We start from the raw sequence: 22,367 nt of genomic DNA, 5'->3' as shown, positions 1-22,367 counted from the left end.
TTCTGTGCCCCCAGATGCTAGTGCCCTTGATCCCTACCTCATCATTCTGGGCCTGTACTTACGTCTCCCTGAGGGCAGAGACTGGAGTCTCCCTTTTGGCTCTCTCCTTCACATCAGCCCAGCACTGGGCCAGCACACAGTAGGTCCTTAATAAGTGTTGGTTGATTTCACAGCGGAAGGTACTTTAGCGGTCCTCCGGTTCAGGAGTTCTTAACCTTTGTGTCCTGGGTCCCTTTGGCAGAGCAGCCTGGGAAAGCCCAAGGGACTTTGAGCAGAATCCCATTTGTAAATGCATAAATACTTGAAGGCAATACCCAATTTCAGTTGGAGGTAAGTGACAATAACGAGGTGACTTTTTTCCCATCCACATTCATGGGCTGCCCTCCCCCTGCCCCATCTATCGATGCCCTGACCCAGGCCAACAAGTTATTCTATAGATGAACAACTTGAGCCTCAGGCAGCCAGGAAGGGCGAGGTCATGCAGCAGCCAGGTGATGGCAGAGTGGGTGTGGGGCGCATGCCTCCCGATGGAGGCTCTGGCTTTCCTGCTGTGGTTTTCCTGAAGTTAATTGGAAGTGTTGGGTCTGGGCCCTGGACTCCTCCGCTATGGGGGCCTGGCTGTACTTGGGACCTTTTCAAGTTCCCCTGGCTTGGGTCTTTCCCCAGGGAAGATGCTGGTCTTGGACTATATTCTGGCTGTGACACGAAGGACCAGCAGTGACAAGGTCGTCCTGGTGTCCAATTACACCCAGACCCTGGACCTGTTTGAGAAGCTCTGCCGGCTTAGGAGGTGCGTCCTGGAATCCGCCTGGGCCAGGCCTGACCCAGTGGGACCAGCCTTATGCGAGTTAGTTTGGAATGGGCCCCTCTGAACCCTTGGTTCCAGGGCTCAGACCCTTCTGTTTGGCAGAACCCACTATTGTGTGTCTCATAGAGCCCATGACTGGACAAAGTGACTTCCCTATGGTCCCACTTTGCCCAGAGCGGGTCAGGTCAGGGTCCTGTGATGCCAGGGCTACATGGCCCTTCCCATCAGTGATCAGGCAGGGTCTTGTGACTGGCATGGAGCCTAGGATCTCAGGACCCACCATATCTCAGCTCACCATGACACCTCCTTCCCGGGGCCAGAGGCTCCCCAGTCTGCGTGAGCGCATTCCACTGACAGGCAGCACCTTCTGTTGTAGACTATCTGAAACCTACCTCCCATTGGTTCTGGGGCCAAGCTGAGCCAGTCTGCTTGTTCTGTGACTGCCTCAGACACTTCAGAACAGCTTTTATTTCTGGAGAGACCTCCCTGTTCTTCAGCGGCTGTTCCTGTGCCCTCCCTCTTATCGCCACACTCCTCCTCTTACATTTCTGCTTTCCTTGTGTCCTATCAGTGAAGAAATGGCAACCAGTGTCTGTGTCACCTGGCAGAGCTAGGATCGTTTATACCCTCCCAGCATGGGAAAGGACCATACTGGGCAACACGGCCCCCCCCCCCCCCATCCCTATGTGATCACAACCCGGGCAGGCTTGCCAGCCCCGGGCCAGGGCTCCAACCCCGGCTTGGGCTCTGGGCACCTTCCCTTGATGAGCTGACCTTTGTCCTTTCCCCTGCCCTGGGCACAGGTATCTCTATGTTCGCCTGGATGGCACCATGTCCATCAAGAAACGAGCCAAGGTTGTGGAGAGGTTCAACAACCCCTCGGTGAGTGGGCAGGCAGACCCACCTGGAGCTGGCCCCTTGGGGGCAGGGGGCAGTATGCCTCACCACCAGGGTGCTACAAGGGAGAGCAGAAATGTGCCCAGGCTCAGGGGCCTCCCCACAGGGACAGAGATGGCCTTGAGACAGACTGGGGGGTAATGAGGGCTGAGAGGCCAGGCTCATTCAGTGTAGTCCCAGGCTGTGGCCACTGTGGGGAGGCCAGGTCTGGGGGCATCTTGTGACTTTGTTAACAAGGCTGCAAGTGGGTGCCTGCATTTGGATCCACATGGAGTCTTTCTTGGCCTCCCCAGCTACTAGGACCTACCCCCAGATCCCTTGGTCAGGAAAAGACTGGAAGAAGATACTTGGGGGGAGGGGGCAGGGAAGACATGCAAGCTGCCTTTAATATCCAAAGAGATGTCATGGGGCAAGGGGAATCAGACATGTTCTACCTGGCCCTAGAGGGGCAGGTGGAGGCTTCATAGAGCTCTGTTGTGAGGTAGTGAGCTCCCTGTCATGGAGGGCCACAGTTGCTCTTCAGGTAACAGGTGGCTTAGATGGGAGCCCTTCCTGCTTGCTTCCAGCTGAGGGAAGGCTCAGGGGGGGATGTGACTGGCTGTGTGCTATGTTTCTTCTGTGGCGGTTGAGCTTTCTCTAGAGGGCCTTACTAGCTGTCAGTGCACCTGTGTCCAGAGGGCTCTGCAGCCCAGCATGCTGCAACAGGCCCTTCCCCTGTCTCCCCAGAGCCCAGACTTCATCTTCATGCTGAGTAGCAAGGCTGGTGGCTGTGGCCTCAACCTTATCGGGGCCAACAGGCTTGTCATGTTTGACCCCGACTGGAATCCTGCTAATGACGAGCAGGCCATGGCCCGTGTGTGGCGTGATGGCCAGAAGAAGACCTGCTACATCTACCGCCTGCTCTCGGTGAGCTCTGCCTGGCCTTCAAGGCCTCAGCCCTTGGGTGGGGAAGAGCTCTGGGCTAGGAGGCTGGGAACGCCTTGTATCAGTGTCCTCTTCCTTGGTGCCATCATGTTCCCTCTTGGCCATGAGTTCTTTGCTACTGCCCAGGCTCATGCCATCTCTGGCTGCCCTGTGGAGGTCACACTTAAGCCTCTTGATGGCCTCTGTCTCAGCAGACGAGACCCCCAAATGGGTGGGGATGGATGAAGAGGTGACTCCCCCTGCCCCCTCTACTCCCAGGCTGGGACAATTGAGGAGAAGATCTTTCAGCGACAGACTCACAAGAAGGCTCTGAGCAGCTGTGTGGTGGATGAAGAGCAGGATGTGGAGCGCCACTTCTCCCTAGGGGAGCTTCGGGAGCTGTTCACCCTCAACGAGATCACACCAAGCGACACTCATGACAAGTAAGGAGGTGGGGAGAGGAGGAGAGCCTGCCGCCTCCTGGGAAGCCAGGTCTGAGCATGGAGTCAACACTCCCCACCTGGGCCTGGGTGCAGGGAAGCCGGGATGTGCTCCTGGGGGTTGTCTATAGTCTGCCACAGGCCTGGGCTGTGGTCGGGGGTACTGTGGGCTGGGGAGGCCAGAGCCTAGCTGGTAGCACTGCATTGTGTCTTTGCAGACTGCGCTGTCGTCGCTGCGTGAATGGGCGGCAGGTCCGGCCTCCTGCTGAGGGCTCTGACTGCACCTCTGACTTGGCCCAGTGGCACCACAGTGCAGACAAGAGGGGGCTCCCAGATGCTGTGCTGCTGGCAGCTTGGGATGCTGCAGTGACCTTTGCCTTCCACCAGCGCTCACATGAGGAACAGCGTGGGGTCCTTTGAGCCCTGGGACTGGGCCTGATTGGGGCTGGAAAGCTGAGTGGCTGGACTGGGCCTAGCTCAGGGCTGGACTGGGGTTGGAGCTGGGACTGGATTGGGCCTAGGTCAGGCTGAGGCTGGAAAGCTAAGGGGCTAGACTGGGCCTAGTTCAAGGCTGAACTGGGCCTGGGTTAGGGTTGGGGGGCTGGAGCTGGGATTAGATTGGGCCTAGGCTGGGGCTGAGGCCAGGGCCAGGCTGGTCCAGTCCATTGAATGCCTACAGCCACCCAGGCTAGTCTGAACAGAAAGCCTATGCTTGCTGCACCAGAAGCCAGAGCTGCCCAGCCTAGACCACTCCTGCCATCACTGCCCAAAACTGGAGGAAGAGTCAGCTAGGCAGAATAGATTTTTTATTTTTAAAAATGTAAAAAAGGCACAAAGAAATAATAAAGGAATTAAAAACTCTCTAGTGGCAGAGTCAAGAGCAGGGTGTGGGCTCTGGGTGGATCCAGGCCACAGTCAGGTACTCCTGGGGAGGGAGGGTGGCTCTGGGGGTCACTTTTCTCCTTGATCCCTGAGGTCCTCTGACCCTGAGCACAGCAGGGCCTGCCTGCTTTCTCTTTCCCTACTGAGGATGAGGTCAATCTCCTGGGCCAGAACTTGGGTCTCTGGTGCCATACCCTACCCCTCAAGCTCTGGTGTGAGCAGGGGTTGGAGAGAAGTGTTGCTGGAATCCTATGGGCCCTAATCTAGGTTAGGGGCCTTTATATCCCAGGAAGGCCATAGTCACATCATACCAACATAGTCGGCAAAGGCCTGGGAGGAGTCCCACGTGTCACTAACCACACTGAATGTAGCCCGTAGCCGGCCAATGGCCTCCTGAGCTATGCCAGGGTCCTGATCCAGCCAGTTCTGGAAGAGGCAGAGGTGACCGAAGGTCCCACGGCTTGGGTGACTCTGCTCCAGCTGCTTGGCAAATTCAAGAAGTCCATCTGGCTTGATGCAGTTGGAGCTGGGATGGGGAGGAGAGGATTGGAGTCAGGGAGGGAGCCCTAAAGGAAGGGGAGGTGGGGCCTGCTTACCCTGCTCCCATCACATACCTGATGTCCAGCTGGCAGAGGGAAGAGGAGGAGTCACTGGAGAAGATCTCAGCCAGTGCCATGAGGCCTGAGCTCCCTGGAGAAGGAGAGAGGCCAGGTCTCCCAGGAGGTCAAGCCGCCCAGCCCTTCCTGGATCAGCCCTGGTCAGTCCCACTACACTCACCAAGGCGGTTGCCTGGCAGCCGGAAGCTCTTCAGAGTGGAATTGCTCTTCATGGCTGTGACCAGCTTGGGCAGAAAGTGGGTCCGGCGCTTCTCTAGCAGACGGCAGAAGGATAGGGTGAGCTCTGTGGGAAAGCCAGAGGGACACGTGGGCCAGCCTGCTCTCAGGCCACAGCTTCTTACCCCATTATACAGAGTAAATTTAGAGCTGAGTCCAACCCATTCATTTTACAGATGGGTAAACTGAGGCACAGAGAGGGTGATTTGTCCAAGGTCACACAGCTAATAAGCATGTGAGGTGGGGTTTGAACCCAGTTCTTCCTGACTGTAGGTCCCATGATTTATCCCCTCTTGCCCTATTCCCGGTTCTCCAGCTCACCTTGGAGGGTGGGGTCCTGGAACAGCAAGAGCACTTCCTTCTGGCAGTCAGCAAGGTTCATGTCGTGGAAGCTCAGCTTCTGTAGGGCTGGGTTGCATTCTGGAGGGTAGAGGCAGAGGGCAGGCAGCCTGTGGGGCTGAGTAGGGCAGCCCACGCTGGGGACCCTGAGTCCTCAGCACCCTGTCCATCCCCTCCCCCATGCAGGGTGATACCTCGCAGTGTCTGGAGCACCAGCCCCAGTTCCCTGGGAGAGGTGAAGGTAGCACTGTCTAGGGCCAGCTGCTGCAGGGCAGGCAATGCCTCCAGGACCCGGCACAGGCACTTGCTGGCCTGCGGCCTTCGGGGAAAGCCCAGCTCCAGCTGCTCCAAGCAGTTCTCTGCCAAAAAGAGAGGAAGGGTGGAGGGCTGCAGCCAGCAGCCTCTGCCTCCAGGACAGTCGGCCTGCAGCCCAGGACCTCCTTACACACGGGTTGGGGGTGGGACAGCACCTGCCATGTGGGCCCCCCAGGACAGTCCTGAAGCTTGGACCCTGCAGAGTTGTATAGGGGCTTAACTGGCAGAAATGATCATCAAATCACAATCCTCCATCCAAGACAACGGGGTCCCCAGACCCAGGTGGCCACCCCACCTTAGAGGCATGGAGTAGGGCACAGACCTCCCCAGGCACTGCCCCTTCAGCACTCGGAAGCTTGTTTGCTTATCTGCCAAGGGTCCTACCTGACAGCTTCTGGGGTCCCTTGTAGCTCTGGGTCTCGACTTTCCAACCATATCCAGCATTTAACACTAAAAGGGGTCTCTTGAGGGCAGAGGTCACTGTGACTCACCTTACTTGTCCTTGGTGGTGTGTTGAGGATCAGAGGCTTCTGGCCTGCCCAAATTCCCCCATTTTACAATCCCCTCACCTGGAATGTCCTCTTGCCCCGTCCCAGGACTGGAGTTCCCAGGGGCTCGGGGACTGTCATCCGGGCTCAGATGGTCAATCCGGATGGCTAGGGAGCGCAGCCTGGGCAGGACCCTGAGGGTGGTGTGGGCCAGCTCCAACACAGACAGAGGAGAGAAGAGGTCAGTGAAGTGGAAGGAGCGGAGGCAGCAGTTGGCCTGGGCTGATAGGGCCTGCAGACCCTCCAAGAGGTGGAAGATATTGGAGCCTAGTCCTGCAGTGGAAGGAAGCATTAAGCACCTACTGTGTGCAGGCCAAGCACTGTGCTAAGCACTTTACAAGTATCTCATGTGATGCTCAGAACAACCCTGGGGGGTAGGTCCCATTATCATCTCTGTTTCACAGTTGAGGAAACTGATGCAGTGAAGTGGCTCGAAGGGTCACACAGCTCATAAATGTTGGGTCTTCCTCACTCCAGGCCCAGCATCCTATCTCCTGCACCACTAAATTGCCTCAGCTGGCACCAGAGGCAAGGGTCCCAGTAGGGATCCCTTCTCTCCAGGTCCCTATGGCTACTATTGCCTGATCTGAGACCCTGATAGGAAGCATGAATCAATAACTTATTTATCCGGCACTCTGAGGTTTACAAAGTACTTTCCCCCAAACAGCCCTGTGAGGTAGGTGGTACAGCTGTCCCCATCTTACAGGTGAGGAACTGTGAGACTCAGAGGTTGGGATTTTCCCAAAGTTCACAGCCAGAAAACACTGGAGGCAGGATCTGATCTTGGCTTCTCCCTCCAGGCCCACAGAGCAGTGTCCCAAGAAGCTTCTTGGCTCTAGTCGGGCACTCTTGCCCACCTAGGATGGCAGGGATGGTCTTTCCAGGGCTTCTCTCTGAATCAGAAAGCCACTGGCCCTCAGCTCCTTGGCTGTCAGCATCCCCTCCTCAGTGATGCTGGGAGTGTCTGTGTCTTATCCACGCCCTGCCCCCCCCCCCCCCCATACATATCCCAAGCAGCATGGAAACTCCCTCAGGGCTGAGGAAGTTTTCTCTTGTGGGTTTTTTTTTCATACACCCAAAGCAGGCGTTTAATCTGTGCAATGCAAACTCTCCTTCAGGGTGGGGATCTGTGCCGAGCTTCCTACAGCCAGCTTGGAGAACCCTGCGCACGGGACCACAGAGACATCCAAAGCTGCCTTTTCAGTGTGGCACCAAAACAGACTCCTATGATCTAGCTCACCAGGCCTAGAGCTGGCTGCATGTAGGGGAGACACACGACCACCCACTCTGTGCTAGATCCTGGGGAGACCGGTTCAAAACTCAGGCAACTCACTCGGGGAACTTAAATTCTAGTGGGGAGCTGGCAGGTGGAGCCAACAGGTATCATGCCATGGCAGCCACCACCCAGAAGTCCTTATTGCCACTGTCTGAAAGAAGAAAAGTCTGCAGTGGCTGACCAAGGAGCTGTTGGGTGTGCAGGAAGGGTAGGCCTATACTTCCAGAAGAGAAGGGGGAGGAACTTGAGAAATGCCTCTCACCTCTCCAAATACTCAAGGAGAATGGAGAGCCACTTGAGTAAAGAGATGGAGGATGGACAGAGAGGGCAGAGAACTGGGAATAGCTCAGCTCCCCAACACAATTCCTACTCTGAGATGAAGGACTGAGATCATTAGACCAAGCCGTGATCAAGAAAATCCAAGAATTAGTCACAACGTGTCACCTTTCTCAGCAACGGAAGACAGGCCTATAAACACCAGGGTCAGGATCTGGCCGGGGGGCGGGGGCATTCCAGTGTGCAGGAAATGAAAAAGGACTGAGGCCATACCCCAGACCAAGAGGGTCCAGGCCCATTCAAGGGGAAGCTCGTGTAGGCTATGGGGACAGGACCAACTGGCAGCTCTTTTGTTCACTACTCAGTTCCAGGTCCAGACCCTAGGGGGACTGAAGGGGAGGGAGAGAGTATACCAGGGGAAGGAGGGATGACAGGCTGGACTGTGAACTGAGGGAGGAACAAGCTCAGAAGCCAACAGTGGCTGTGGGGCTCCCAGCCTCCAGCTCAGTCTGTTCTGTAGTAGAACACCCAGGGCAAGAATTCCAGATTGGGGAGGAGCCTGTGGTTTAGTCCCATTGAACTGGCAGAGCTTTCTAATCAGCTGAAAGTGGTTGAATCCAGCAGTAGTCTACTGGGACTTCCAACTAGGGGCAAGCCCACAGGAGGATTATGCAGACCCAACTCAGGTCAGACCAAGAGGGCAATAATTTGACTTTACTTCTAATGTGACTACCACTTTGGGAGCATGGAAAACCTGCAGGTCCCCAGCCTGAAGCCGTCCCTGAGTCCCTAGAGTAACATGAGACTCAGTATCCCGAGAAAGAAGCAGCAGGATAGTGCAGAATTTTCCCCAAACTGGGTAGAGCCCAGGCCTAACATCAAGTCCAAAGTCAGTAAAGGTCCATTATAAGGAGGATGATTGGATCTTGAAAGTCTCACTCATCAGTGGAATGAGACCCATCACCTGCATGTGGCTTTGGATGGGTAGATCTTAATCCAAAGGGACCAAACAGGTGAAGGGGGCAGCTCTGTCCAGTCCCTTCCATTCATTTTCACAAACATTCATTAATCATATACTGTGGCTGGTTCTGTGCCAAGGGATATGTGGACAAAGACAATAACTGATTGGTCAATCATGCAGACCCCTCTGACAAATCCCTTCACTTCTCAGGAGTTCCTGGCAATCCTCTGAGGCTACAAGTTGCCGGAGAGGTGCCCCCTGCATTACTTGGCAGGGGGGTGTCACCTCCTTAGGAGTTCTCTAAACTAGTGAAATCACAAGAGAAACAAAGTGGGGCTTGTTCTCAGGACCTTATTCTACTGGGAACTACAACCTAGACACAGATGAGTCTTATTTATTTTTAAAGGCAGGGTGAAGTGGAAAGCACCCTCACTCCTGGGGAACTGACTCCTGAACTGGGCCTTGAAGCAAGAGAAGAAAAGTCAGAGTTTGCTTCTGAGAGGTCATCTAACCTAGTGAAGAGGTCACCAGACTTGGCCTCAACCCACTCCCTGCCCCCTCGGAGCCTCCACTTTCTGTACAATGGGGCTAACCATACATGTTTTCCCTGCCCCGAAATCTCCCGGGGGTGGTGGGTGGGGTCGAAGGCACTCCAACCCTCAGAATGCTACAGACATGGGTGGGTCAGGCCCACTCAGGGCCTGGAGGGAGGTGAGCCAGGAACTAAAAGCAGAGAAGCCAACAGGCCCCAGACAAAGTGGTCTGACAGAAACAAGGTCTGGACCGGCATCTGGCAGCACATACTGAGACATGTCCACAGGGATGCACGAAACTTAGACATGGAGGGTGACACCATAAGCAGTGGAAGAAACAGCCTTCAGGTTCATGGAAGGAGAGCCTTAGGATCAAACGGGATGGAGTGACCCTAACCTAGACTGAGCACCCCCTGCCTTGATCATCACTGAACTGCTGCAAGAGACTCTCAGGGCCAGGGGCAGGAGCCAGATGCTGGTTCTGCTGCTTCAGCTCTTCCTGACCTGAGTGTGGGCAAGTGAAGACAGGGAGGGTTATCCCAGGGAAGGCCCTTTGAATGCTCCGGCACCCCGGAGTGTGGGGGTCCTCCTTGTGTTCTCTGCCAGCCTCCTGGGGCTTGGTTTATGACCAGTGCTCCACAGAGCATCGGCCCTGCCAGAGTGCCTTACCGTTATAGGAGAGGGTGAGTTTCTCCAAAGACACCCAGGAGCGCAGCAGGTGGCACAGGACACGGGTTGACTCTGCGGACAGCGGGATGGTGAACAGCTCCAGAGCCGAGATACTGCGGAAGCGCTGGGCGGAGTCTGGAGATGGAAGGTCCCACAGCCCAGAGGGCACAGGGTTCTGCTTCTCCTCCTGCTCCTCCCTTTCACTGCCAATGAGGAAGACAAAGTCATAGAGGTCGTCGGGCTCGGTACCTTGCCCTTGCCAGGGATGAAGGCAGGGACTTTTCCTCCTGGGAGCCACCTGGGGCTGCAGGGCTGAGCTGGCTGTAGTCCGAAGGCCTGATGATGGGGCAGCAGGATTTCCGGAGCCTGCTTCACTCAGCGTCCGGCTCTCTTGAACAAGCATGGCCTGTTCTTGAGCCTCCCTGGCCTCACTCTCCCACCGAGTGGCCATCAGGGCAGCCGCTGACCGCTCTGCAGTATCCCGGTGTGGCCAGCCAGGCCCCAGAAGGAAAGCAGGCTCATTGAGAGCTGAGGCTTGCGCTGGGGAGTCCTCCTTACACAGACTGCAAGGCCCATCACAGGGGGCTGGCTGCCAGAGCCCTGCACTCATGGTGAGGATGAGTATGAACAGTGCGGTCTCAGGCACAGGCCAGGAGTACATGGACACGTGCTGGACAACCCCATGGTGGATGAGCCGGTGCAGCAGCTTCCGCAGGGCCTGGTGAGCAGCCCCATCAGAAAAGAGCAAGTGCCGGAACTTGAGGGTGTGCAAGGAGTGGGCCAGGGTCTGCAGAACCTCCTGCTGGGCCTGGGCCACCAGCTCCCCCACTCCCTGCAGTGCATTGCAGATGGTGAGCTGAGTGACATAGGGTGCGCTGTGCTGGAGGGCCGAGAAGCGGCTGTCCTGGAGGCGCCAGTCACACACAGGGTCCAGGGTCCCTCGGAGCACGTGGCAGAAGAAGGTCTCCAGGAACTTGGTCCGCCAGCAGGGCACACTCTGCGGCCAGATGGGGAGAGACAGACAGGTAAGGTTGAGCCCCTATGGACCAGGCTGTGCCAGACAACGCCTGGCTCCCAGGGTGGGGCCACCCAATCTAGCCCCTTGCCCTGGCGCAGATCCAGTCTTGAACCCCAGCTCTAACACCTGCTGGTCTGGGCCAAGGACCTCAGTTCCTTGAGCCTCAGTATCTTCATCTGTGAAATAGAGGAAACACTGCTTAACACTCCCAAGGCATAGGGTTGTTGGAAGGAAGAGACTTTTGAGTTTGCCCTCTCCCTGAGTTCTGCTGGCTTGGACAGTGGCCCTCAGTTAAAAGCCTCAGCCCCAGCCCAGGAGTCCGTACTGGGCACAGCAACATCTGAAGCTGTGCCATGGGGCAATGTCAACTCGAAGCTCTAACAAGCTCTCATTTCCTAAAGCAGCTTCTGACCCAAACCCATGATCTTGGAGCTCCTCTGCTCATTCTCAACCCTGCTGTGTTCCCAGCCCATTGTGCAGGGTGCATGAGGCTGCCATGCCTTTGAGCATGGCCCTGGCAGTGCTGCCTTGCTCTCTCAGGGATGGATCTGTCAGTGCCCATGACTGGAGCAAAAGTATGTGGAGGAAGGGGCCTGTGTTCCCTGGAAGCTGCTATTTGGATGCATCCCTGCCCTGCCCTGAGCTGGGCTGTCTCCCTTAACCATCATCAGGCCAAATTTAGTTGGCATGGCTCCATACCACATCAGTGCCAGGAGGGGTTGGCAGAAGACCCTCCCCTCACCTCAGAACGGGGTGGCCTTGTCCTCATCACATCGTCCCAGAGTTGATGCCAGATGGCCTGTGTAGATAGGCCTGTTGGGAGCAGAAAAGCCATGCATCCTGTCACTCCCAGAGGCCCCTTAGACTTGGGCGGGCAGCTATCCCTGGTGTCCAGTGCCACTCTCTACCCACTCCATGCCCCTGCTAGTGCCTTTTCTCAGCTCCCTCCTGGGGAATGGCTATAGGGATAGCCAGGTCTGCCCCATCCATTCCAACAGCCTCATGTGCTACCCAGGAGAAGAGTATGGCTGTTACCTGCCAGAGGACAAACCCAACCTTTCAATGTGGGGTGACAATGACAGCTCACCTTTCTTCTGGGCTGTGTGCTCAGCCCTCTCCAGGTAATAGATATTGAGCAGCGGTAAGATGCCTTGAAGTATGGGACCTGGAAGAGCTGGGAAAACCAAGACAAAGTGCTAGGCTTGGAGGCAGGGCCCCTTTCCATGCATCTTGCTTCCACACTTGCCTGCTTTCAGGAGGGGGCGCCTTAGAGGGGAAAGAGCCCCGACCCTGCACCCACCTCTGCACTTGTGAAGCACCTTCAGAGGTGTCAAAAGGGGACGCTTGGCCAGAGGCCCCAGGCCCCATCCCCTCTGAGGTTCTGCCAGTCATCCTCCTCCTAGAGAGACTGCTGAGTACATCTGCACCAGCACTTTGAGCACCTACTGTGTGCTGGCACTGGGGTCATAGGGACGAAAACAAAAAGCTGCTGTGGCCTCTGCTCTCAAGGAGCTGATATGATGTGTGAACAGACACGCCAAAGCAGCTTCCTGCTTTTCCCCTCACACAACTTCCTGTCTCCTGCACCCAGTGTCTGGAATGCTCTTCTCCCTCACCTCCAACTCTCAGAATTTCTAGTTTTCTTTCGAGCTCAGCTCCAGCACCACTCCTGCATGAGGCCTTCCTTGATCTTTCCAGCTCTGGAGCCCCTCCCAGCCATGACTATCATGAAAAGCAAGAGAAGAAGGTGACTACTAAGGCCAAAGGCCTCCGCTTGATTAAGCAATCAGTAACTTCTCAATGACTTTGGGGAGAACAGTCTGGGTTGAAGGATGAGGCCAGAAGCCAGACCCAAAGGACTTAGAAGACAGTGAAAGGAAATTGAGGAGCTTAGCCCTAAAAGGATGGAGAGATCATGGGAGGGGGTTTCAAGGAGAGGGGAGACACGGCCTGTTTGTGGGCAGTAATCAGTACACAGGGAGAGACTGAAGATAAGTGAGAGAGGAAGAGGTGGGAGGGAGCAGAGTCCCTTGTGGGGGCAGAGGAGTTTGCTTTAGCCGGGAGAAGGGCCCCATCTCTGAGAGAGGTGAAGGAGACAGTGACAGAGGCATCTTTGTAAGATTACGAGGCAGGGAGAAGGAACTCTTGGTGAATGACTTCAATTTTTTCAGTAAATAGGAGCCAGGATTCTCAGCTGAGAGGATGAGGGGAAGGGGGGCCAAAAGAGGTTTGGAGGTGTAGTAGGACTGCTGAGCAGCAGGTAGGACTCAGCTGAGCTTATGTAACATAAATCTGTAGTGGACCCACTCACTCCGCTTTCATGATTTTCTCCAGCTTTGTTCAGCAACATATGAGTAGCAATAAAGCCAGTGGATGGTGGGAAGAATCCCAGTGGTTAGGGTAGGATCTCCAAAAGAATAAAGGGGCAAGGGACTCAAGAGAAAAAGTGTGAACTGGAGCACTAAGGGGTCAAGATAGGGATAGGAAGAGAGTAAGCCAGTGCAGGTCTAAGAATCAAGAGACTGAAGGACTGGAGGTATGGGAGAGGGAATCACAACAGATTATGATCGATACAAGAATTTCAGAGTTCACAAACATCACTGCCAGGTGATGGTGACATCAAGGATGTGACTGTCTTTGTGTACGGCTGAGGTGGGGTGGAGGAGGAGGGCATGGGAATTGAGTAAGATGAGGAAAAGTGAGGTTAGGGTATTTGGGAGAATATCAATACATACATTAAACTCTCCTAGTTTGAGAGCAGGAGCTGGGGAGGAAAGAGACTGTGAGGCCGGCACTGAGCTTACTGAAGAGTGGAGTATAGTGGGGTTCTGTAGACAACAAATAGCAGGATCTTGATTGGGTGACAGATATTGATTGAACGAATCTCAAAGAAGGAGATGTTACTGAGTGATGACAAAAGAGGAAGAGTGGCAAATGAAAATGGAGAGCAGGGAATATTCAGTCCCCTACCAAGACCAGTGTTGGGAAGAGATGCCAGGAAGGCTGTATAATTAGCAAGAGGGACCCAGATCTCAGTGAGTGCACTACAAGATAGGGGAAAAGATTTAAGACGAAAGTAAGTTTATTATGTAGGGAGCAGGCACAGAAGGGTTGGGGAGATTCAGAGGATGAAGTTTGGGTTGAGGGGAATGGGAATAAGAGAATGTTTAACAGAGGATGGAGAAGGAAGTTTTAAAGAACAGCAGTTGGAGGTTCAGAATCACTTTAACGGGAAAGGTATGGCAAGATGGAAGTGATGAATGAGTTCTTGTAAATTATTATCCACAGGAGCTTCTCTGTGCCTGCCTGGAGCTAGATGGAGGGTGTAGGCAGGCAGACTCAATGCTCTAGAAAACTTCTAGCTTATAAGTTACCAAGAAGGGGAAGGTGCTCTCCTGGGAGTTCCAAACACCGATGAAATCAGGGGTCCATGGCTAACCCAAACACACACATATGAAATATCCCCTCCATAGAACATCAGCTCCCTGAGGCTTCATGATTTTCCCCAGTTTTGTTCAGCAACATGTGAGTAGCAATAAAGCCAGTGGATGGTGGGAAGAATCCCAAAGGTTAAGGTAGGATCTCCAAAAGAATAGAGGGGCAAGACACTCATTCCTGCCTTTGTCATGGGGTCCTTTTGTCCATCTCTCAAACTCTGATTTTAGGACGGTCCACCCTGCATCTCAGTAGGAATCACATCACAGTATACTCAACGAGTGACTGTATTGCCTCTGGAGGCTGGGGGCTTACCCCCTCCCCAGGTAGCATCTTCCCTGCTGGGTTGGCTCTCAGGGAGGGGTCTCCCTGGAGCTTCCCCACCTTCCTCCCGGTCCTGCCCCCGGGAGCCCGGCTGATGCCCTCCTCCCCAGGGAAGTCTGCCCTGAGTCTTCTTTCCCAGGCTACACTGTGGCTCCTCCTACAGAATGGACTCCAGGCCCTTCCCCTGCTCATCAAAGCCCTCCTTTAACGGGGGGGCGTCCTGTGCTGACCACGAGCCTCCACAGCGGGAGGCCTCTTTGGCTCTTCTTGCTGGCTCCAGATTCTGGGCTCAGTCTCCATGGCAACAGTGCCCGCACTCGACACTGGCTCCAATTGGGTCGCCTCTTGTTTCCATGGGAGCGCTACTTGGAGCCCCTCGGAGGTCGCCGGTTTCCATAGTAATGGGCCATCCGTTGCCCCTCCCCCTCCCCAAGTCCTCACTCACCCCACACCCCGCTCTCCAGGACGCCCATGTTGGCGCTCACGGCCCAGCCGCATAGGACGAACAGCGCTGGGGGGCCGCTGGGCTCTAAATCGGCCGTGGGTAGCCTTTCCCCGGAAGAGGCCTCCATGGCGGCCGCCGCTACGGACTCACGCAGGTCCAGGCTTGCGCTGACGACGCGAGGCCTGGGGGCCGCCATATTGAGCAGTGGCTCGCGGCTGCGCAAGCGCGGAGCTGCCGGCCGCCATCTTTGATGAAGTTGGGGCGTACCACGGGACGCACTCTGCGGGGAGCGGGGAGCAAAAGGCCAGTCCCGCTGTTCGGGCGGCCACGAGCCTGCGAGCTCGTTCCTGGCTAGCAGGATCAGTTAGATACTCTGTTATACGTGAAATCCATCCTCTTCCTGCGCAGGGGGGGCCCCAGAAGCAGAGTCGGTCGCGTCGTCCACCCCTTTGAGCTGTGCCGTTGGAAAAGGCCACTTTGCTTCCGGTGGCGGACTGGATTTCCGGTCCGTGACCCTGGCGAGTCCTTCTCGGCCAGCAAGGAGGAGTCGGGCTTGCTGAAGCTCAAGCGGACACCAGACATGGTGTGGGGGAGTGATAAGAAGGCGCTGGAAGGCGGGAACCCCAAGAAGGTGAGGGAACCCTGCGGGCAATGGAGCCTTGGGGTTGTGGCTCAGGATCCTCATCACTGAAAGGGGTGGAATTGCACCTTTGCCAGAGCGCTTTGAGATACTTCAGGCCGTCGGCCTCTCTAACGGGAGGGACAGCCGAGGGAAGGATCCGAGGTTCTGAGTGGCCCCAAGGCGTGGGGGAACAGTTCACATTCCCCGGTCGCCCTGGCAGAGGGTCTAGGGCTCTCTCAGCCCATAGGGTGGGGGAGGGGAGAGGGCGGGGCTCGGGGCCCACAACTTATTTGGGGATCGTCCAGCCCACCTTCCCTCGCCCAGAGGCCACACAAAGAAGGCGCAGGTGGCAGAGGCGGGATGTGGACCCAGGGCCCTATAGAGGGGCAGGACGGTGAACACGGGGACGCGTGATTCGAGGCCGCGTGTCCGAAGAAGATTTGGGGGTCCTAGCAGACTGCAAGCTCAGCAGCGGGAGTGTGAGTGATCACCTTTCCCTCCCCCTCTGCAGCTTTTGACCCTGCTGACCCCGCTCTCCTCTGGGGCTCCCCGCGTGACCTTCGCCGAAGGATCTTCATCCAGGCCCTGGGTCCCTCGGGGCCCGCCCGCCTGCTGCTGCTGCTGCCCCTGGCTCCCCTCCCCCTGCAGCCCCGCCCCCACTGCAGCCCCAGCTTCCATGCGGGGGCGCGTCCCGACCTTGCCATCCCCCGCAGCTTCTCGTGCTCGTCCTCACTGGGTCCCCCGTGGCCTCTCCCCTTCCCCTGCTCATCTCCCCCGTTGTGGCTTCATTTCTCCGCCGGATTCTCCCCTGCTCCCCGTCATTTTACCATCCATCCTTTTCCCAGTCGCTGTCCTAGGTTCCTCCCACCGTTCATTTCTTTTATTTCTGAATAGGTTAAAAAAAGCCGCCTCCCTCCTAACTAAGTGGATTATGCTGCAGATTTCTATTCTGCGGTCCCAGCCAGCCCCTGCTCCCTGATTGATTCTCTCTCGCCAGCAGCTGTTCCCCGGCCTCCTCTTTGTCCTCCTTCCCACTCCACCCGTCCTCCCCACCACCAGCTGATTACCTCTCCCTCCGCTTCATTGAGAGCATTCATTAGGCTCTCCACTTCATCTCACAATCCCTCCACGTCATCTCCCATTCATTCCCTCCAGTTGCTGAAGAAGAGGTGGCCTTTCTGGTGGAGGCCGACCCTCTGCACCCTTGAGCCCATTCCCTTCTTTCTTCTCTGCAGCCCCACCCCCACTCATCCCCTTTCACCGCCGGCCCTTCTGCTTTTCCTCTACTAACTCATTCTCTGCTGCCTGAGTCTCCCCTGTGCTTAACCCTTTCTAGACCATGGTAGAGCTCTCAGCTATTACCCTGTGTGTCTCCTCCCTTTTGCAGTCAACTCCTAGAAAAAGCTGTCTGGGCTTGCTGCTTCCAGCCCCTAGTGGTCTGCCTCTGACCTCTTCACTCGGCTGCTCTCTCCAAGGTTCATGTTTTCTCAGCCAGATGTCTCCTGTTCCCTTAAAGGCATTTGATTCAGAATGGTATAGTGCAGGGTTGGGGAGCGCAGAGACGGTCCACAAGCACTGATTTAGGCACCTGCTGTGTGCTAGAGATTGCTAAATGCTGGAGATAGAACTGCAAGACAAAGAAAGCCCTTGCTCTCAAGGTGCTTACATTCTAATGGGAAGATAGCATATAAAAGGAGGCTGCAGGATGGGTTGGGGAAAGTACCTGACTGGCATCAGGGCAGAAATCAAGAGAGGAAATGTTGGCCTGGGGCCTTTCCTCAAAACGAATTTTAGAGGAAAAACTCCCTCTTGGGGGAGTGGGGGGGGGGGGCAAAGCTTAGAAGGCTTCACATGCTGAGGGCAGTTACAGAATGAGTCAGGATCTGGGGTCAGATGCCAGCTCTGCTCTTGAATGTTTGGGCAATGCTGTTTCCTTCTCTGGGCTTGAGGGTTTATCTGCAAAGTGGGAGATTGACCTTGAGGGCACTAAGTCTGTGCCCCCAAAAGTTGCTGCAAAGATCTGGGAGTTCCTTTAGGAAGCCTGGGCACCAGGAGCCTCTCCTGGATTGGTGCTGCAGTGCTCTGGGAAACTGCCTGAGAAGGGTTGGGGGTGTCCAAGATAACGCACTGGGGCGAGAGCCCCCGGTGGAGGGATTCTGGCCACACCAAGCACTGCTTGAAGTGCTGTCGAGGCTGTCCCCATGTTGGAAATGCTGGCTACACCTGGAAGCTCATCCGGGGAAGGTGTTGGTGCTGCTTCCAGTGTCTCCCCTCATGTGTTCTCCATGTCATGGGGGTGCCAGCATCATCTTGAGGCCTCCTGGTTGCTCAGAAACAAGCTCCCCAGGCTGGCCTTTTGTCTTTTTTTGAATCAGTTGTCTTGTTTCTGCTTCACATTGGTTTCCAAATATATCTCCCTTTCCCATAAGTCTTCTGTCATTAAAAAGGGGGGGCAGCAATTCCGCAGAAACAGCTTGTCAGCCCATTTGTGCAATATGTCATACTCTCGTTCCCTCCTTCTGCAGTGAAGGGGGAGGGACGTTCATGTTCCCAGTTCTCCAGAGCCAGATGGCCATGAAAGTGACTCGGAGTTCTCGGTGTTCTGGCAGTTTTAAATGTTTATAGATATCACCTTCCTTCCCCAGTGAGCCATCCTTTGTAACAAAGAATTGAGAGGAAAACAAGAAAGCAGTTCAGCTCAGCATTACTCCAGTCAACGAGTGTGTCATGTCCCCACGTTGGAGAGTCAGAAAGGAAGGCAGTGCAGTGGTTGTCTGGTCTGTTTCTCCCTCCCTCCCCCCCACCCCAGGCCTCCTGCCTCTTGAAGATCTCCCAGGAGAGCCCAGCCTGATTTGGGGCACCTTAGCCTGAATGAGTCTTTTTGGAATTTCCCCCCATGGCTTCAGGGTCTGCCCTCTGGAGCCAAAGATTCTTCTCTGATGGCCCTGCCAGTACTTGAGGACACTTGTTACCTTCCACTTGTCCTCGTGTGTCATAGACCTTCACCATTCCTGGTTGTCTTCTCTCCCCTTGTAGTTTGTCAATATTCTCCTAAAACATGTGGTGCCAAGAACTGGACCCAGGGCTCCTGATGAGATTTGATCTGATCAGGAGAGCTCAATCCCTCTTCATGCAGCCCAAGACTGAACTTGTGCTTTGGGTTTCCTCATCATACATTCATCGAGCCTGTAGTTAATTAAACCCCCAGATACTCTTTAGAATGGCCACCATCTTATTTGTTTAAAATTGATTTTCGTACCTAAGATTGACCTTCATCCCTATTGAACTTCATCTTAATAGATTTAAGCCTGTGCTGTGGCTTGTTGTCCAGTTCTGTTAGCTCTCCCAGCTTTGGATCATCTACCAGTTTGAGGAGTGTGCTCCTTAGGCTTCCCTCCAAGTTACCAATAAAAATGAGAACCTGTACCCTGGCATGGAGGGCTAAACCATTGGATTGTATTGTCTAATCCTTAGCACTTCATCTACATGAGAATAGTCTGAGATACTTTCTGGAAAGCTTTGCTAGAATGTAGGTGAAGCAACCTCCTCATCTCCCAGGTCAGAAATGAAGTTAGTCTGGCAGCCCGGAGCCTCGCTGGGAACAAGCTGGTGATTCCACAGATCAGATTCTTTCTATTTCATGGTGTTGTGGTCACTGCATAGTCTCTCGTGTTTGCTTTGTTCTGCCTTAGTTTGGGTCTTGTGCTTCTGTTTTTCTGTTCATCTCCTGTAGCACATTAATATTCCCATACCTAGAGCTACAAACAGGTCATATTGACATAATGATTTAGAGTTTGCAAAGCACTTTACAAATGTCTCATCTGATCCTCACAACTCTGGAAGATAAGTGCAGTTATTTCTGTTCTACAGTTGAAGTGACTTGCCCAGGGTCACACAGTAAGTGTCAGAGGCCAGATTTGAACTCAAGAAGATGACTCTTCCTGACCCCAGGGCCGGCCCTCTTTCGGCTCCACCACAGCTTTGTTCAGCCGGGCCCCCACTAAATGGGCATCGTTTTTCCTTTGTGGTTCTTTGCTACATACAATGGTAGCAGGCTCTCTAGATTGGTTGTTTCATCTTCTCTTCCTTGTATTGCCCACTCTTGCCACGCTAGACCCTTCGACATTCTGGCACTCAGTGCCAGAGTCAGCTGTTGCGTGGGGGGCCATCACTTGCTCCTCATCCTGCCTCTCAGAATCCTCCCTTCAAGGCTGACTTTGGTGCTGCATTTCTTGATTCTCTCACTTGTCCTTTGTTCTCTCTGGCCTCAGACCACCCCGTGCTTCCTGCCCTGTCCCTAGGAGAGTCTAGGTGAGGGCATCCATGGTCTCATTCTTGTCTGTACCTCCTTGTGTGTGGTAGGCCCTCTTGGGCTGAGTTTGACAAATGCTCTGGACTTAGGTTGCTTTGCGATAACTGTCACTGCCCAGAGCCCACCCTTTGGCTTATTCCACACACCCAGTATGGATGTTTGTCCATCCATTTTTCTACATTACCCATCTGCTTTCTCTTTGCCTGACAGACTTCTGGGCCTGGAGTCAAGAAGATCTGAGTTCAAATTTGACTTTGGACAAATGTGACCCTGGGCACTTCATTGCCTAATCTTCCTCGTCTGTAAAATGTGTTTAGCAATAGCACCTGCCTCCCAGAGTTGTCAGGAGGATCAGATGAGTCGATAGTTATAAAGCGCATGCCACAGTGCCTGGCACAGAGGGAGCACTGTAGAAATGTTAGCTGTGAGCATGGTCACGCCTTTTCCTTAAACCTCGTTTTTTACAGGGCCTCAGGAGTCAGCTTGGTTGTTGGCCTGTGTACTAGGCAGCCACTAGCTTCTGTTGAGTTTGGTGGTGACTTTGTGGCATTTGTAAATTAACTGGATACACACATTTCCTGCTCACTCACATTTCTGGCCTCTGGGCCATAGTGTCTGCCTTTTGGAACACATGTTAATGTCTGATGTGGAGGTTGTCATGGCGCGTGGTGCCTTCTGTGGCAGTGGCGGCGGGTGAGGCTTCGGGCTTTTTGTAGGCAAGAGCACAAGCTTGGGGGTTGGGAGTCAGGACCCTGGGGCTGTAGGCCTCCTTTTTGTGACTGGTTTGGTGACCAAGGATGGTGACGTGTTGTTGTGAGGAGAGTGATCTGTGAACTATAAGGTGCCATGGCAGCAGGGGCCCTGTTGAACTGTCTGCCACTGATGGCTCTCCTTTCTCTTGTAGAAAGATGAAGAAGAAGAAGAAGAGGAGGAAGAAGAGCAAGAATTGGTGGTAAGAACCACTTTACAATTGAAACCATCCCTGTAAAAGCTAAAGGTTAAAGCTGCAGTAAATGCGTTTTGGAGAGGGAACCCCTGGTGCTGCAGGGGAGAATCCTGGGAGGAAGTGTAAGACCTTGTGGCCCTCATAGCAGAACAGATGAGGTGCCTGGTGTGGGAGGGGGGGCACATGGAGCTGGAGAACGCTCGGCCAGCTGGGCCGAGGGGCATTGCCCCGTGCCAACTGCTGCTAGTGCAGCGGCTGAGGCCCCAGAGCCTACCGTGGTCAAAGGGAGCCCCAAATCCAGAGGTAACAATAACTCCAGCCCTTCCTAATAGTGCCTGCTCTGTGTAACGGACCTTGGGAGGTCCCCACAGATGGGACTGACACGCTCTTGTAGATTCTACCACCTCTGAGTAGCAGGAAGGGGAGTCCTAAATGAGGTCTCCCACCCCCGTGCTCTAGGTGAGGCCAGGTTGAGGGTGGTGGGCTGCGGGCAGCAAGGGACCACTGACTCTGCCTCTCGTGTCTCCCAAGGACCCCCTGACCACCGTGAGGGAGTACTGTGAACAGATAGAGAAATGCGTTAAAGCCCGAGAGCGGCTAGAGACATGCACGAACCGAGTATCCTCGAGCCCCCACACTGAGGAGGACTGCACCGAGGAGCTGTTTGACTTCCTGCATGCCCGAGACCACTGTGTGAGTGACAGATCCTAGCCCCTTCTCAGTGGCCCCATCCCAGGGGCTTCCTGCTGCCCCAGCCCCTCCCTGGGCCTCAGCTTCTCCCCCTGAGGTCTCTAGAACTAAGGACTTCCCTGGAATTCTGGATAACCAGGAGCAGCTGGAGCCAAGGAAGAGCTCAGGAGATGCGTGCCTGGGGAGCAGAGAACCCAGATCACACCTGGGGGGGGTCCTAGGTCTCAGACTTTTAATGTCAGCAGCTTGAGGGGCAGTGCTGCTTACTTGGGTTTTCACCTGTGTCCTTAGTGCCCAGCAGTGTCTGGCCCCAGGTAATGCTCAGTGCTGCTGTGTGATTCAGTGGTTAGAGCACTGGACTTGGAGCCTGGAAGACCTGCCTGAGTTCATATATGGCCTCAGCTCCTCTACCTGTGTGACCCTGGGCAAGTCCCCTGCCCTGAGCTTCAGTGTTTTCACCCATAAAACAGGGGTCCACATCCCAGGCACAGCCTGAAGGTCGACCAGCCTAACTTTAACTATCATTGTGTGTTTATGTGGGGTGGGGGGTCATTCCCACTGTGTGTCGGGCACCTCCTTTGAAGCACTGCCCAGCCTTGTCTTTGGAATTAGGTGCCTGTGTGGGAGCTTTGCTCACCTTGCCCCTTTCCTCCCCCCAGGTGGCTCACACACTCTTTCAAAGTGTGAAATAAGCATCCGGCCGTGCCAACTGCTCCAGGCTTTGCCCCGTTGCGGGGTGACTCAGCGGCATCATTTCCCATCACAATCACCCTGGATTGCAAACACTGCTGTATGTGTGTCCTGTTATTCTGCATGAGGCTTTGTGGCCTAGGCTTGGGCCTGGAGCCCATGTGACCCACAGAAATTCCGTTGGAATAAAACCCAGTCATCTGTG

General features: G+C 54.8%; 3 protein-coding genes across 3 annotated transcripts in view; 2 read left to right on the top strand and 1 right to left on the bottom strand.

Annotated features, from left to right (window-relative positions):
• RAD54L (RAD54 like) overlaps positions 1-3,908 on the top strand; it is a 26,699-nt gene extending 22,791 nt beyond the window's left edge. Inside the window, exons 14-18 of the mRNA XM_036754830.1 lie at positions 667-790; positions 1,612-1,690; positions 2,432-2,611; positions 2,888-3,051; positions 3,267-3,908. Coding sequence (XP_036610725.1) covers positions 667-790; positions 1,612-1,690; positions 2,432-2,611; positions 2,888-3,051; positions 3,267-3,468 — 749 coding nt within the window. The 3' untranslated portion in view covers positions 3,469-3,908. The remainder of the gene's footprint in view (positions 1-666; positions 791-1,611; positions 1,691-2,431; positions 2,612-2,887; positions 3,052-3,266) is intronic.
• Positions 3,838-15,484, bottom strand: LRRC41 (leucine rich repeat containing 41). Its single transcript, XM_036755454.1, has 11 exons — positions 15,275-15,484; positions 14,903-15,182; positions 11,786-11,872; positions 11,441-11,511; positions 9,681-10,677; positions 5,987-6,238; positions 5,297-5,461; positions 5,085-5,183; positions 4,708-4,830; positions 4,545-4,620; positions 3,838-4,456 (listed from the first exon to the last, which is right to left on the bottom strand). The coding sequence occupies exons 1-11, from the start codon at positions 15,482-15,484 to the stop codon at positions 4,231-4,233; spliced, it is 2,586 nt and encodes an 861-aa protein (XP_036611349.1). The 3' UTR covers positions 3,838-4,230.
• On the top strand, positions 14,880-22,367 carry LOC118846374 (cytochrome b-c1 complex subunit 6, mitochondrial). Its single transcript, XM_036754829.1, has 4 exons — positions 14,880-15,533; positions 20,741-20,788; positions 21,314-21,475; positions 22,132-22,367. The coding sequence occupies exons 1-4, from the start codon at positions 15,483-15,485 to the stop codon at positions 22,162-22,164; spliced, it is 294 nt and encodes a 97-aa protein (XP_036610724.1). The 5' UTR covers positions 14,880-15,482; the 3' UTR covers positions 22,165-22,367.

This window comes from Trichosurus vulpecula, chromosome 4 (assembly GCF_011100635.1).
Source record: "Trichosurus vulpecula isolate mTriVul1 chromosome 4, mTriVul1.pri, whole genome shotgun sequence".
Lineage (NCBI taxonomy): Eukaryota > Metazoa > Chordata > Mammalia > Diprotodontia > Phalangeridae > Trichosurus > Trichosurus vulpecula.
The sequence above is the reverse complement of the archived record's forward strand: the minus strand, read 5'-3'. Positions and strand labels throughout refer to the sequence as shown.